Below are 16,664 nucleotides of genomic sequence, written 5' to 3'. Positions count from 1 at the left end.
AAATGGGCCGGTCCACCTCGCTCCACCGCAAATAAGATTCGCCGAATCAACTAGTCAAATACACTATTCTCAAGGATCCAGGCCTAGTCTACACAACTTACCAGATGTAATTTTTTTTTAGAATCAACCCAGCAACATCTTAAACGACAGAGTGGATACTGTTACAATCCTCCAAGAGGATGCTTCTAAGGCTCGGAGGAACCTCTCCGGTAGATAGGTAGTTTCCCTGTCTTCTGACAAGAGCAGCTAGCTCATGAGCCATCCTATTGCTGGATCTTTTCACGGCAATGAAAAGCACCTCTTGGAACACTGTTTTGAAGTGCCAAACATCCGTGACCAGGGGGAAGAGCGCAGTCTGATTACTCTCCTTATTGTTCAGTATCGCTATGACGGATGCATAGTCCGATTCAACCCAAATTGGTCCCCTGTAGTATGCACTTAGAGCTGACAGCCCATGCGAAATAGCAGCAATCTCGGCTTCCTCTGAATTATTGCATGGTTGTAGACGCTGCCCACCCGCAATGGCGACTATCCCCAGGTGCGTTCTGGCAATAAATCCCGCAGCTGTGTCCCCATTGGACGATAGGAACGCTGCATCTGTGTTCAGTTTCCAGATGCCCTCAGGGGGCGGATCCCACTTCCTCTTAGCTGTATGTGTGGAGTCGTTCAACGCCATAAAATTGCCTGCATGATTTGCATCTACAGCTCTGACCCACTGGCCGCTGCACTGGCCCAAATCCCTAATTTGTTTCCCTTTCTTTATTTCTGCACGTCGCACATCTCCCGGAGAGTCCCGTCGGCCGACTAGGTCTGGAACAGCCTTACATTCCGTGAGCTCTACTCCACCAAACCTGATTTCTTCTGCGTATTTAGAAAGGAATTGAGCAGATTGGCTGATAGTGGCGTTGCCCTCTGCATGAACGCAGTCTTCATGGAGCCACCATGCTCACCATAGCAGCAGCAGTATTTTCCTCTGTGCCTCAGCATCGCCGTTACACAGTAGGTTCTGTAACCAGTCAATGCATGTGTAGTGAAATTGATCTTCAGTTGGTAGCTCCCATTGTCTCCTCATTTCCTCCCTCAGTGCTCTGGCTTTTGTGCAGTTTATAACCGCATGATATTCATCTTCCATTTCTCTCCCACAAATATTGCAGATGTTGTCCAGCCCGAGTGTTCTCTTCCACTTATTTTCTTTTGTGGGGAGGGTTTTGGTGGCCACTCTCCAAGCAAAGATTCTTATCTTTTCACGGACCTTTGCTTTCCAAATAAGATCCCAGATGCTTCTGTTATCCGCCTCGTTTACCGAAGAAGATGCCCTATAGCTACCTTGCTGCTTGAGGTTTGCACCAAGCTTATACGCACTACGGACGGAGAAAATGCCAGATTTCTCCATATGCCATGCTACACAGTCATCCACTTCTTTTACAGGAATTTTAACTTTACATATTTCTTCTGCATCATAGCTGTGGAACATTTGATAGATTAAGTTCTTGTCCCATTCATTGCTTCCTGGTTTAATGAGCTGGTTCACCCATCTTAACCTTGATCGCCTCTTGAAGACCGTGATATTTAGGCCACTTTTCCTGGGCACCCATTGGTCCCTCTGGATTTGGATTCTCTTACCATTGCCCACTCTCCATATTAGGCCCTTTTTCAGAAGCTCAAGACCATGCTCTATACCCCTCCACGCTTGGGAAGCATCTGAAGCAAACACAGTGTCAAGAAGCTCACCCTTTGGGTAGTATTTCGATTTTAGGACTCTCGCGCACAAGCTGTTCGGTTTTTTGAGGAGACGCCTGCTCTGTCTCGCAAGGAGAGCTTGATTGAAAATTTGCATGTCTCGGAAACCTATACCTCCCGCTCTCTTTGGTTGTATCATACGATCCCATGCCATCCAATGGACCTTTCTCTGCCCTTCCTCTTCCCCCCACCAGAATTCTCTGATGAGTCTCTCATACTTCTCACAGAAACCCACTGAGAATTTAAAAACCCCCATAGCGAAAGTGGGTAGTGCTTGTACTATCGATTTAACATGCACCTCCTTAGCAGCGAAAGACATGTGCCTTCGAAACCCTTCGTTACACCTCTTCAGAAATCTATCCATGATGGGTTGAAAATTCGAATCCTTCATCCTTCCTTCTGGTGTTGGGAGCCCCAAGTACTTACTTTCAAAAGTAGCGGTTCGCAAGCGAGAATGTCCTTAATCTCATTCTGCAAACTGCTCGGGCAATGTTCACTAAAAAGCATCGAGCATTTGCTACTACTCAAAAGTTGACCCGTGCATTTTTGGAACAGAGTGAGAGCTTTCTTGACTGCCCTGGCTTGGTCGCATGAGGCCTTAAAAAACACCAAACTGTCATCCGCAAACAGTAGATTCGAGATCCCCGGACTACTCCGGGCCACCTTAACAGGTGAAATATTCCCACCCTGGACCTCTCTATTGAATATTGTAGCAAGTCCATCTGCAACAAAGAGGAATAAGTAAGGGCTGAGCGGATCCCCTTGCCTGAGGCCTCTAGAGGGCATAAACGACTCCAACACTTCCCCGTTCAGTTTTACCGAGAAGCGAACAGATTTAACACAACTCATTATCCAACTAATCCAGAGTGAGTGGAAACCCATGTTCTCCATTGCACCTTCAAGGAAGTCCCAATCCACTCTGTCATATGCTTTGGCTAGGTCCAACTTATACGCACAGTGCGTATTATGTGGGTTCTTGCTATGCTGAATCTTATGAAAACATTCAAAAGCTATGATAACGTTATCAGTGATCATCCTCCCCGGGATGAAAGCGCTCTGTGTTTCTGATATCAAGTCGTCCAACAGAGGCCTCAAGCGGTTTACCAAGCATTTGGAAATCACCTTATAAATGACGTTGCATAGACTTATTGGGTGGAAACCTTTCAAACTCTGCGGATTCTTGCCTTTAGGGATCAGAACAATGGATGTGTCATTTATACCTTCAGGCATGATCCCATTCATGAAATTTTTTTGCACTGCCGCAATCACATCCTTCTTCAAAGTCTCCCAGTTACGTTGAAAAAAACGAGCCGGGAAGCCGTCTGGTCCTGGCGCTTTTAGAGGGCCGATCTGGAAGAGGGCGTCTCCAATCTCCTTCTCTGTAAACTCCTTTATCAGACTACTGTTCATTGCCTCTGTTATTGTACATGGCAGAAGATCAATTAACTCGAACGGAGCCACATCTTTTTCCTTTGTGTACAGCTCTTTGAAGAACTCTGTAGCCATGGTGTTCAACACCTCCTTTTTCTCTACCCAAATTCCCTCATTATTCCTTAACTTTTTGATTAAGTTCTTTTTCTGTCTCCAGGTTGCTTTTTGGTGAAAATACCGTGTGTTCTGATCACCTTCTCTGATCCATGTAGCCCGCGAACGCTGTCTCCACATTACCTCCTCTCTGACTAGTAGCTCATCAATTTCCTCGTTCAATTTCTTGATTTGAGGCTCGTTCTCTCCAAGGTTCGGGGGCTCCATTAATACCTTCAGGCGGTATCTCTTCCTTCTAATACTCGAGGTCACAGAACCAAAGTCCTTCCTGGCCCAGGCTGTTAGCGAGCTTTGGACATTTTTAAGCTTCTGTGCGACATCGGATAGGTTGATGGCCGCTCCTTTAATACCCCATGCCTCCCGGACAGTAGGCTCCAAGGAATGAACTCTTTCCCACATCATTTCATACCTGTAACTCTTCTTCTTGTTCATAGATTGTTCCTCCACAAGAGTGAGCAGTAGGGGAAAGTGATCAAATCTTGAAGTGACTATGTGTTGGATCTGAGCTTGGGGAAATATATCACACCAGCTAGGTGATGCCACGCCTCTGTCCAGTCTCGCTCTAACCTTCTTCCTACCACTCTGTTTGTTGTCAAAGGTCCACTCCGGGCCTTTGAACCCAAGATCATGCAAGTCACACCACCCCAACACCTCTCTGAAGTTGCTCATGTTCCTTTTAGATCTTTTGGCAGCAGAGAAATGTTCTCCCTGCCACATAGTTTCATTGAAATCCCCCATCACCATCCATGGTTCTACTGACCTATCTTTGATTCTTTTCAGCAAACTCCACATATGGTGTCTCTGGTGGGCTCTTGGCTCACCATAAACGAAGGTACCTCTCCACAGAGGGCCATTTGGATCATTACGCACGTGAACATCAATGTACCGCGGTCCATAAGAGAGCAGATTTATTTCAATACTATCGTTCCAAAACAGGGCGATGCTGGCACCTTTGCCCAACCCATCATGGGTGATACAATGTTTGAGGCCTATTCTTTCTCTTATTCTTTTCACGCTCTCTTCGCACTGCCGCGTCTCTGAGATGAACACGATAGTGGGGCGGTATGTGCGCACTAGGCACACCAGTTCTCGAACTGTTCCGGGGTGGCCCAATCCCCGACAGTTCCAACAGAGGATCGTCATTCCTCCTGACGAGTGCTCTCATTCGCGCCCGCCAGTTCCCCGGTAGCCCCTACACCGGTAGCTTCCTTCCCACCTGGCTCTCCTATAATTCTCTCATCCTCCGATGAACCAGCAGGCGGATCGCTACTCCCATCTTCTTCCGGATCTCGTGGAGACCCAGCGGGTCTTCCTCGACGAGCTCGCGGTGCCGTGGGGATGTAGGCTCCCACTCTCTCTGGGTTGGGGGGCCGGCGTAGGCCTCCGGCGGGGGTGGGGTTGTGCCGGCGGTCAATCGCCAGGCGGTCGCCTCCTGAGGGGTGGGGGCGTGATTTTCGGGAGCCATTCCTAAAATGCGTTGGGGCACTTACCAGATGTAATTTTATCTTTGAAGGTCGACATATGAATGTTGATGCTCATAATTTAGTTAAATTTTGTGCTTCCTTAGGGGCAAGGCGCCACTTGTGGCTGGGTGTACCCCAGGGCCCGCCATTGCGAGCCGCTTAAGAGGAAGCTGTGCGCACCTTATCTTTGTCTCAAAATTAAAAAAAACATTCTCGCATCACGTGGACATCATATCATCTCAAAAAAAAAAATCCTAAAAAACTTCTCTTGAAAAGAAAAAAAAATCTCACTAACATTTAAAAAAACTCTAATAAATAAAAAAACTTTCTCACGGTGGCCACCATTCTACCGCACCTTAATGGGGTTAATGTTATTCCTGTATAAGCCGAAACACCAGTCAATAAAGTTTGGTTTACCTCACAGAAAAATACTCTATCCTCAAAAAAAAAAACTAGTCAAATACTCTTTGTGTAAAAAAAACTAGATATCATCTGAGTTTAGTCCTCTCGATAAACAAATGGAATGTTATCTTGTGTAAGGTTTTATTTTGTACTTGGGCTCAATTAGGCTGACTCGTCCCTTTGAACTAAAAATGATCAAACAAAATAAAGAAAAACAAAAAATAAAGTGAAGTTAAAAGGCTTTAACTATGCTTGAAAATTTAGAAAAGTTTGACTATATTTTTCATGAATGAACACAAAATAAAAATAGTAGACCACGCCTTAAAATAGAATTACAGCGAGGATTAAAATGTTCTATATAAGTGATACTTTGGAAGATTCTCTGGTCTCTGATGCAGACACTGGGAACCGTATCACGAGCTTGCTATGTTCAACCGGTTTGGTGACAATATAGCAGTAGTATTTGTGCTACACAAGTGTGGGCATGGTAAATCCCTCTTGTGTAGCCGGTGGGCTGGCGTGCTGTTCTTTTCTTTGTACTCCCTCGGTCTTTATATAATCCACGTGTTAGCTTTGGTCAAAGTCTAGCTTCATAAACTTTGATAAAAATTATAAGCAAATTGACATATACGTTAACAAATCAATACCATTAGATTAATTTACTTTGACATCATACATATTTGTTATGGTAATTATTTATATTGTTTTCTATAACTTGGTTAAAGTTTACGAAGTTTGTCTTCAGTCAAATTTAATATATATATAGTAAATAAAAACGGAGAAAATTTGACACAAACTTCGCAATAAATTCGGCACAAGAGTGCGCCGCCGGCCTGCCGCCTATTGTACTCCAGCATGTCGTGCACGAGGTCAACCTATATGGGTTACGGCCGGTGCTAGGAAACTAGGTGTATTAGGCTGGTCATACTTGGAGTAACTTAGCTAGTAACATAGCGCTTTTCAAGACAATTTTGCTTATGTGTCACGTAGTTAATGAGGAGAGAGGTGTTTAGAGTAATATAATATGTTACTGTAACATAGCGCTTTCCGAGAAAAGATGAGTCTACAAGCTAATAAATGAAGCCATATATGACACTAGTACTATGTTACTTTGCACTATGAAAGTTGTAATTTAGAGTAGTGTCATATACATGGGACGCGGCTAATCTGCACCCGAGCTCATATGCTCCCGCATGAACAGTAAAATCGAAAAAAAATCAAAAAAAAATTCAAAAAATTCCAATTTTTTTGAGAGAAACATTGACAAAAGTTCTAAGTGCCTGCAAAAATTCGTCATGAAATCACATTCCTAGAAGGCATGGCAAAAAAAAATAGTACTCTGAAAAAGCTACTTTCAAATGCATTTTGAAGCACTGAATTTGTTTTTTTTGCCACGCCTTACAGGAATGTGATTTCATAATGAATTTTTGCAGGCACTTAGAACTTTTATCAATGTTTCTCTAAAAAAATTGGGATTTTTTCAATTTTTTCGATTTTTTTTCGATTTTACTGTTCATGCGGGAGCATATGAGCTCGGGTGCAGAATGGACTTTTCGCATATGCATGACACTAGTATAAGTTACTCCCACTATGACCAGCCTTATAGCATACGGGTAGTTGCCATGCCGTTTTGTTGGGTCATTTGTAAAATTTCAAACTCTTCATCTAAGTCTGTGTGCATCAATCAACAAGAGGCTGGTGATTATCTTTCTTTTGTAAAGGAAAAAAAAAGTATCCTCTCCTTTTCGATTTATAGGACTCAGTTCAAAAATCTCTTCAACAAGATAAATGATGAGTAGTGAAATACTTTTTTGTAGTTTGCAAAATCACCTAATTAATGCGTTTGTTTTCCTCAAAAAAGTATGTTTCTGAATTCATTAATTGCAAATACATGCATGCATAAAGTACATGCATTGGTCAATTTTCTCTTAATTCTTGCATGCAATGATTTAATGCATCTTGGAATCTGAACATGTGATGTGAAACAATCAAATTGAGTCTTATAAAATGAAAAAAACTAAAATTTTGAGATAAGCCTTATAAACCGGAAAGGAGGGAGTATATGTGGTAGGAGTAGTGATAAGCAAGAAACAGTTAAACGTAGTGAAACTTTGGACTGAAAATGGACAGAGATAAAAAATATTAAAGAACATAAAAAACATCAGAGTTCTCTAATATTCAGTTGAGTTCATCCACCGGCTCTACTCATCCTGGCTACAGAACCCACTGCTTCTTGTCATACTTGGTGGATGCACACGCTCTCTTGTGCCGGCCATTGCTCATCTGCTGGGTGGTTGCAGTCGTGGTAGTCGGAGCACCGGAGGCCGTGACATGCGCCGACGAGTCATCTGGCCATCATCAGGTGAACGTGAGCACGAAATGCGTCGGCAACGTTAGAGAAAAAATAAATCAATCAACGAGCTAATCAGGCGGCCGGAGCGCGCCCCATGTCCTCGGCGCCGCTCTCCTACTACCTCGCCAGCGCTCGTACCCCACCAGCGCGTGCTCCGCGCGCCGCCGCACGCGCTCCTCGGCGGCGAGCTCCGCATTTGCCTTCCCCCGTTCTGCGTCGGTTTCTGCCGCGCGCTGCACTGCGGCGAGCTCCGCCTTCGCCGCCCCCAGCTGCTCCCGCAGCGCCGCGACCTCCGCGTCCCGCGCCGCCAGCTTCTTCTCCAGCTCCAGCGCGTAGCCCAGGGAGTACGACGCGTAGTTCGCCGCCTGCAAACAGTCAGTGCGGTCGATTGGACTCCGGGCAGCCCGATGAATAATTCGCCGTTGCATTTGCCAGCAAGACATACCCGCAGAATCGCAGCGTAGCTTGACCTCACGACGTCGGAGGGCTCCTTCGCCGCGAACGCGGGCTCCTGCAGCGGCGCCACGGCGCCCTGCAGCAGCTCCCGTGCAGCCTCCCAGCCCGTGGCGTCTCCGTCGTGCCTGCTGGGGAAGTGCCGTGGCTTCCCAGGGAAGCCCGGCGGCGGCGAACACATGCCGGACAACGGCGTGTTCAGCAAAGAATGAGCTGAACTGTCCTCGCCGTTGGCTTCCTCCAGACCCCTCTTCTTCCCGCACAAAGGAGGCGGCGCTGGCGCGTTGCTGCACGGCTCGGCTTTCGCCTTCCTCGCCGACGCCGACGCTTGCGCGGCCGCCTTCTCCGCGAGCATAGTCCTCATCATGTCGTAGACGGAGGGATCCATACCTAGATAGCACTCAACAGCAAGATGAGCGCTCGAAATAAACAGGGGAATCAGAGGGAATTCGATGTTCAGTTACCTTTGGAACTGAAATTGACACTAGTAGTAGTAGAAGAAGGCGGCGTCGGAGATGCGGCGGGGATCATGGCGATGGCCGCACGGTTGCCATCGCACAGACATGTCTTGATATCAACGGCGGCGCCGCCGTAAGCGCGCAATAGCTTCGCCGCGGATTTATTTTCCTCGCTGGTGAGGGCCGGATTTACGAAGGAGCTCATGGACGGCTCGCCCCACTCCACGGGGCAAGGCCACGACTCCCGCGAAGAGAGGAAGAAAAACAATTTCTTCCAGTCCATGGGTGTCCCTGGCATCCCCGTGAAGCGCAAGCCGGCGCCGGAGCTGTCCCTGGCTCGGAAACAGTACCAGCCTTTGTGCTTCTTGTTGACGATGGAGAGCAGGAAGAAGCGCCGGAACACGGCCAGCGACGGCGGCACGCCGGCGGAGTTGCAGAGCGCGAGGAATCCCGCCATGGCTCGCCACGCGTTGGGCATGAGCTGGGCCGGCGCGATGCCGAAGTGGACGAGCACCTCGCAGAAGAAGCTGGGCAGCGGGACGCGCATCCCGGCCTCCAGGGCGTGCGCGTAGACGCAGATGGACCCCGGCGGCGGCCGCGTGCAGGCGCGGCGGTCGTCGCCGGCGGGGCGCGCGGCGTACACGCTCGGGATGCCGTGCTTCTTGCGGAGGTTGTCGACGTCTGCCTGCGTGCGCAGGGAGGACACGAGGCGCTCGTCGCCGGTGGGCCTCGACGGCAGCACAGCTTCGGCGTCGTCGATCTCGGCGGCGGTGGCGACGCCGTTGTCCGGGTCGACGGAGGAGGAAGGCATCGCGCGCGTCACCTGCACTCACTCCTGTTGTCGTGTGGCAGGGGCGGTGCGCAGCGGAAAGATGGAAATGTGCGTACAAAGTGCAATGACTCTTTTGGACTTTGGTGGTTGGTCTTTATTTTTCCCGGGATGTTTCTAGGTGTTTTATGAGGCGTTTCTATATAAAATTTCTAATTACCTAGGAATAATATTTGGGTCAGTCGATTTTTCACATGAAGAAAGCAGCAGCCGGAGGAAGGAGCGGCCATCGGCTCGCCGGAGAAGCCCCCTGGTCCTGGTAGGCTCACCGGGTGTCTATCTTAGGGCGGCAGACTCACCCAGTTTCTACCTTAGGGTGCCAGGCTTGCCTGGCGTCTATCTTAGATGTCAGGCTCGCCCGGTGTCTATCTTAGGGGGAGAGGGGAGGGGTCAGGTTTGCCGAAAAAATCTATTCACTGTCGAGGTTAGAGGGATGGTCGGGGCGGCGGCTGAGTGGAGGACGGGCGACGGAGACCGGTGGTATGTGGGGCGGTTTCAAGGAAGAAGGTTGGGCGGGAGAATAAAGAAAGCGATCTAGCCATTCATTTGGCATCTAACGGCTTAAAACCAAGTGATTGACCCAAAAATTATTTTCAGTCGAGTGAGGACTAGTCAGTCCCTAAAGCTTATAGTTCCTCACAAGTAACAACAGAGATTATAAGGTAGGGAATGAGAAATGGAAAAATTCAAGAAAAAAAAGGAAGAGAATGAGAAACTAAAATTTACGACTCATTGCGGAAGCAATCATCTGAAATGTGAAAAGAAATGGTGTGAGTGTTTAGTGTTAACAAAAAGGATCATGTGAAAATACTATATATGTGAATCATGAACCTATGACAAATTTGTGTGTAGGTGCCATAGTACTTTGGTTTTATTTATCGCTTCAATAATTATAATTTCGAGATGTATGGTTTCAAAATGGATTGCGTATAGAAAACAAATGTATTAGTTGAAAACCCCCTTGTTCTCTTCGGGACAATAGATGAATTGACAGCCTGACATATCACATTGCTGGATTCCAATGTGTGCTCCGATGAGCTTAACTAGGGGTCGTTTCTTGCACAAATGCCCTGTAGGGATTATGTCTCACATATGTATAGGTGAGCACTCAGAGAGTGTCAAAGCTCTATTAGACCTTGTACAATGGAAGGTGTTTGGAGAGATGCTTAAAAAAATAAAACGGTTTTTTCGGAAGCACCGGTGCCTATTTCTACAAGAGATGCGCTTAGTTAAACGTCTATCCTGTATAAATAAGCACCGGTGCTGAAGAAAAGTCTGATTTATTTCTCTAAGCATCTCCCCTAAGCATCTCTCATTGTATAATGCTTTAATGGTTAGGATTGCTTTGGTGGATCAGAAAGCACTCACGGCGGTGCGGCCACAATGACGAGTCATTGGGTCAAGGGTGTGATGGATGGTGGGGGGTTGATGAGGCTCACGGTGCTTGAAGATGTGCTTTGTCTGTGAACGTCTATTCTGTCGGATTGGTTTGTCATAGTATTCATTTTGTTTAGTGGTGCTTTAAGCTTAGTTATCTGGTTTTACGTGCATTTTTCATATGATTTTCCTTAATTAGCTAAGTCCGTGTAGTTTTCATGTTAGTTTCTCTTATAAATGGGCCGACATTTCCTCTCCCAAAAGTCTCCAACTGTTTCTTTGCTAAATTTTTTTGAGTAACTCTCTTTGCTAATAAATAATCCATCGTTGTGGTTTCATAAAGAAAGAAAGTACTCGAATCGATCACACACAAAATATCCAAGGAGCAGCAGTACATGTAGCTAGTTCGCGAGTTTTTTTGTCACTGAACAAGAAAAAGACTAAGACGGGGCATGTGCATCTTTTTTCTCAAAAAGGAACTGGATTCCACTATCAAAGGATAACGGAACGAAGAAATGAAAGCTGAAAAAATTCCACATAACACTGCCGCAAGGGGCTAACAGGAAAACGAAAACAGAGACATGTGAATGTGCATGAGAACTTCTGGATTGTCCCATTTCTTACGAATCCTCCTTCTACAATCGGTTTAAAAGGATTTCATATGTGCATTTATGTGCACTCCATCTAAAACATCAATCGACATCATAATTTATAGGTGATGTAACTAGGGAATGTCTAGGACAAATGTAAGTGAATTTTTTTGAAGTTTAAGTAACTTTTTACCACAAAGCTAAAGTGCAATTGCAAAATAAAAATAGAATCGCAACAAATATGCCAAAAAAACAAAAACAAGTAAAAATAATGAAAATGCGACTACACATTTTTTGTGGGATAAATTCCGATCTATTCCTCTTTATGGTAGTAGAACGAACAACAAAAATAATAAAAAATACATCTAGATTCGTAGACCATCTAACGGTGAGTACAAGCACAGAAGCGAGCCGAAAGCGCGCCGTAACCGTCACCCCTCCCTCACGGGAGCCGGGCAAAACTTGTTGTAGTAGACAGTCAGGAAGTCGCTGTGCGAAGGCCTCGTAGAACCAATGAACAAGAACAACAATGGCCATAGATCAAAAGAATAGAACATGAAGACATATGAACGTCAACAAACGACGACCAGATCCAAACAAATCCACCAAAGACAGATGCGCTACACACCTTCACACGCCCATCGACGATGCTAGACGTACCATCGGGGCGGGGCCGAGGCGCGGAGAAACCTTGTTCCATCTTCAAGGAGCCGGCATCGTCTCGTCTTTCTAAGCATAACACAAACCCTAACAAAACTCGAAGAAATATCTAAAAACAGAGACCTCCCATCGGCAAAGGCCGGGATCCACAGCGCCACCATAGCCCTAAGGCCATCTGACATGAGCCGAACCGTCGGCGGCGCTGAACCCTAGGCTTTTTTTTAGAGGAGGATGGTGCATCGACACTACACAATTGAAGAAGCGCAACTGCACAAAAGAAACCATAATAGTGAAAAATAGAAAAAATAAACACAAAAACAAAATACGGTTACTATAATTTCATGAAAGTGAGCGTTCTTTTTAAATGGGTCAAACTTCACAAATTGACTTTGATTTTTCAAAAAGAAAAAGATAACAAATGTACTTCACAAAGTGACGGGAAGCAAGCACAAAGTGAGTAGGCCACCTTTATAAATACCTAGAAGTTGAAAAACATTCCAGATGCGTATGATTTAGCAAATAAAGATTAAAATCGAAGCCTATGGTTTAGCACACTTGAATTCAATCCCAGATGGGGTCTCCATGATAGAGGGCAGGGGCCAGAGGTCACCGGGAACTTCTCTTTCATCTTTCCATTTTTGGCCAGGACGGATGGGACGAGTGTCTGGAGATAATGCTGGAGCTGCTTCGTTGAAATAGATAAAAGCTGGAGGTGCTTCGTTCCAGAAAAGAAAAGCTGGAGCTGCTCCAAGAGTCAAGTAATGCAATAATGGCCTGCGCCATGAAACGTATTGAGGAGGCATGACACCGGTGAGAAGTGAGAGCCGAAAATGGAGTGATGATCACTATCCCTGGTGTGGTGCAGTGCAAAGGCAGGTCAGCAACTGTGATCTATGGGAAGACTGGGCATAGGCTCATGTCATGGCACATGGTATGCGGCAGTGGCCAGTGGCAGCTCGCCTGAGCCGGGGTTGCGGTGCGTCCTGCGTGCGCTTGGGGCGTTGGGCGAAGCTGCTGCACGCAGGGAAGGACCTGAGGCGAGCGCTGCGTCCAGCGTGTGCTTGTGGCCTCGAGCCGAAATAAAGTTTGAAAAATAAAAAATTATTCACGATTTTGAAAAACGTATTCGAGTAATTGATCAAAGTTTAAGGTTCACAAAATTTTAAAAAAAAGTCATGCAATAAGAAAAATATTCATTGATTCAAATCAAAAAATGTTCATCAAAATCAAAAAGTGTTTGTGAATTTCAAAAAATATTCCATAATTTCCAAAATTGTTCATCGATTCACAAAAGGTTCACGGGATTCAAAGAAAATGTTCACAAATTTGTAAAAAAAAACGTTCAGAAATTAGAAAATTGTACGTTATTTCAGAAAAACAAATTCCAAAAACAATGTTCGTCAATTCATTAAATGTTTGCCCATTCCGCATTCCAAATAATGTTCACAATTTAAAAAAAATCCATGAATTTAGAAAATGTTTGCATATTAAAAAATGTTCATAATTCGAAAGATATTCATGAATTATTATTTTTTTACAATATCGTAAATATCAGAAAGTGTTCATGCTTTTTAAAAAACACAAATTTGAATGATGACCACAAAATGGACAAATGAAAGAAATAAAAGGAAAAAAGAAAAGAAACGACTAACATAAAAAAAGATAAAGAAAGACGAAAATGGAAAAGGAAATATTGAAAATGAAAATTAAAAGCATAAAAAACCTGCGACAAAATATTATGTAACCTACCCAAAACTGGGGGAAAAGCGAATGGGTTGGGCCAAAAATGTGCATGCGGGGAGCTGGGTGGTGCGTTCGTGGTCACAAACTATCGATCCACGAGCTAAATAGTACTAGTAAATAGCACGTGCCATGCACGTGTAGAGATAGTTATTAACACACATACATGTGGGTAATTTTAAGTAGTATCATATTTCACAAAAGAAATTAAGTAGTATCATGATTTGAACTAATTAATTATTAATTATAAAACTTTGCATGATTTAATAAATATATCCATGTAATACCGAATTTACACAATATAGAATACCATAAGAAAAAGGATACCAGGTTCGTCCTCAAATTTGTCTTAATAAAGTTTAAGTTTAACTTCAGTTCAAAACTACGATACTTACTATGGATTCAGAGGAAATATTAGATTGAGCAACAGAGAGAGTACTGTTTGCAAGTTATTTATCGTTAGAAATAAAATAATAATTTAAACATTAATTCTGTCTGTTTTGCAGATCAGAGTTTTTTCACAGAATTGTTGATAAAAACTAAGGCTGTGTTCGGAACAAAGGGAAGCAAAACACAGGGTTGGAGTGAAACAAAGGAAATGTAATGGAATAGCAATGCATAACATTGGAAAGGAAAAATCTGTATAGACATGCAGACCAGGCGTTCGGAACGAAGGAAAGGAAACCGAGGGAAATCAACTCACATGGCTCCCTGTAGCGATTTTTAAACAGATCAACTCCTCACATCCATCCTTCTGGATGTGGGTCCTGACATGTACGTATCGACACTGACATGGGCCCTTCCATAAAAAAAACCCGCACATGGGCCCCAAGGTGCAGGGTTCAGCAGCTTTTCCTTGCGTTGCCTCGGCCAGTGTGAGAAAAAGAGCTAGGACTGGATGTTCATTTTTCCCGTGAAAACACGGGCACGTAAACCTTTCCACAGGATCGGTAGATGCACATTGCTTTGTACCGAACGACCTAAAAGCTAAAAGCTAGCGATTCCTTCAGAAGGAGTTCTCTTCGGTTTTCCTCCATTTTTCCTGCATCCGGAACATGGTCTAAGAAAACAAGGGTAATAAATATTTTTTAAATAAATTTATAAGAGAAAGTAAAAGCTATTTAAATGTACATATATATTACATTTTCACTGTTTGCCACTTTTTAATTCTGTTTTAGCTTGTGCGCCTTTACCCAGGCTACACCATCACATGCTTTCTCTCTCTCTCTCTCGTCATGATGCGTACTTGCTAGTTGCTACTGCTAGTACTCCTCATGCTACTGTACTCCTGCATGCATCACCGGAGTCTGCTGGAAAATTCTGGATAGTGGCTTGGCTACAAAGAACGCAAGAAGAGTCACATGCACATCCTAGAAAGTACAACTACATCTGAGAGTGGCAGACTGGCAGCACGGAGAAATGGCCCAGTGAATCCCTGCAATGTAGGCCATTAGATTGACATATCCAACGATTCATATGCAACCACGTATATCGGTAACACAAGCCATATGACTTGCTACTCCTATATAATATATTTTTCCCGTGCCAGTACAGCGCCGCCGCCGCCGACTCGGACTCCGCCTGGTTTCTTTTTCTTTTCGGACTCCGCCTCACGAAGGCTTCGGCTGATACCACGACGTCGAGTGCTCATAACTGTCTCCGCGTAGATGGTTAGTGCGTATAGGCCAGTGGCCAGACTCAGATCAAATACCAAGATCTCGTTAAACATGTTAAGTATCCGCGAACGCCAACCAGGGCCAGGCCCACCTCTCTCCTAGGTGGTCTCAACCTGCCCTGTTGCTTCACCTCAAAGTAACAGTCGGGGGCCGTCGGGAACCCAGGCCCACCTCTACCGGGATGGAGCCACCTGCCCCTTCAGCCCCCAACTCCGAACAATATCATAAGTAATGTTCAGTATAAAGTATATAGCATATGCCCGTGATCACCTCCCGAAGTGATCACGGCCCAGTAGTATAGCATGGCAGTCGGACAAGAGTGTAGGGCCACTGATGGAACACTAGCATCCTATACTAAGCATTAGGATAGCAGGTAAAGGTAATAACAGTAGTAGCAAGGACAAACTATGCATCAGAATAGGATTAACGGTAAGCAGTAACATGCTACACTACTCTAATGCAAGCAGTATAGAGAAGAGTAGGCGATATCTGGTGATCAAGGGGGGGGGGGGCTTGCTTGGTTTCTCTGGCAAGAGAGAGGGGTCGTCAACACCGTAGTTGTACTGGGTAGCAGCGGCGTCGGTCTCGGTGTCTAGCGAGAGAAGAGGGGAAGAAACAATAAATATAATGCAAACAAATGCATGACGATGCATGACATGACAAAGCGTGATGCTAGGTGTGTCCTAACGCGGTACGAGGTGGTACCAGTGAAGGGGGAAAACATCCGGGAAAGTATTCCCAGTGTTTTGCGTTTTCGGACAGATGAACCAGAGGGGGAAAGTTGCGTGTTTGCTATGCTAGGGATGCATGGCGGACGAACGGGTTGTATATCCGGATTCGTCTCGTCGTTCTGAGCAACTTTCATGTTGAAAATAATTTAATTTGAGTTACGGATTAAAATATATGATTTTCTAAAGATTTTATTAATTTCTAGAATTTAATTAATTATTTAATTTAATTCAAAATTGGATTTATGACATCAGCATGATGTCATGCTAACGTCAGCAGTCAACAGGGGTTGACTGGGTCAAACTGACGCGTGGGTCCAGTGGGACCCACCTGTCATACTCTATTAGGTTAATTAGGGTTTAGTTAATTGATTATGTTAATCTAATATGGATTAATTAGTTTAATTAATCAATATTAATTAATTATTCATTTTAAACCTTTTTTTAAAACGTTCTGGGCATGGGGGCCCACTGTCATAGGCCCCAGGGGGGCTTGCGGGCGACGGGTTTGCGGGCGCAGGGGCGCCGCTAGTTACGGGCGCAGGCACCCATCGGGGCGGACCCGAGGTGACGGGGCGGGCGCGTGTGTGCGCCGGAGGGCCGGCGTCGGGCGTGTGGTCGCGGCGCGGCTCGCCGGCCGGGCACGACAG

General features: G+C 45.2%; 1 protein-coding gene across 1 annotated transcript; it reads right to left on the bottom strand.

Moving 5' to 3' along the window:
• Positions 1 to 7,158: 7,158 nt before the first annotated feature.
• Positions 7,159 to 9,313, bottom strand: LOC119330534. Its single transcript, XM_037603647.1, has 4 exons — positions 8,421 to 9,313; positions 7,949 to 8,346; positions 7,625 to 7,868; positions 7,159 to 7,498 (listed from the first exon to the last, which is right to left on the bottom strand). Exons 1-4 carry the CDS (start codon positions 9,223 to 9,225, stop codon positions 7,365 to 7,367), a joined length of 1,581 nt encoding a protein of 526 aa, XP_037459544.1. The 5' UTR covers positions 9,226 to 9,313; the 3' UTR covers positions 7,159 to 7,364.
• Positions 9,314 to 16,664: the final 7,351 nt, after the last annotated feature.

The sequence above is a fragment of the Triticum dicoccoides genome, chromosome 7A (assembly GCF_002162155.2).
Source record: "Triticum dicoccoides isolate Atlit2015 ecotype Zavitan chromosome 7A, WEW_v2.0, whole genome shotgun sequence".
NCBI classification, from domain to species: Eukaryota; Viridiplantae; Streptophyta; class Magnoliopsida; order Poales; family Poaceae; genus Triticum; species Triticum dicoccoides.
The sequence above is the reverse complement of the archived record's forward strand: the minus strand, read 5'-3'. Positions and strand labels throughout refer to the sequence as shown.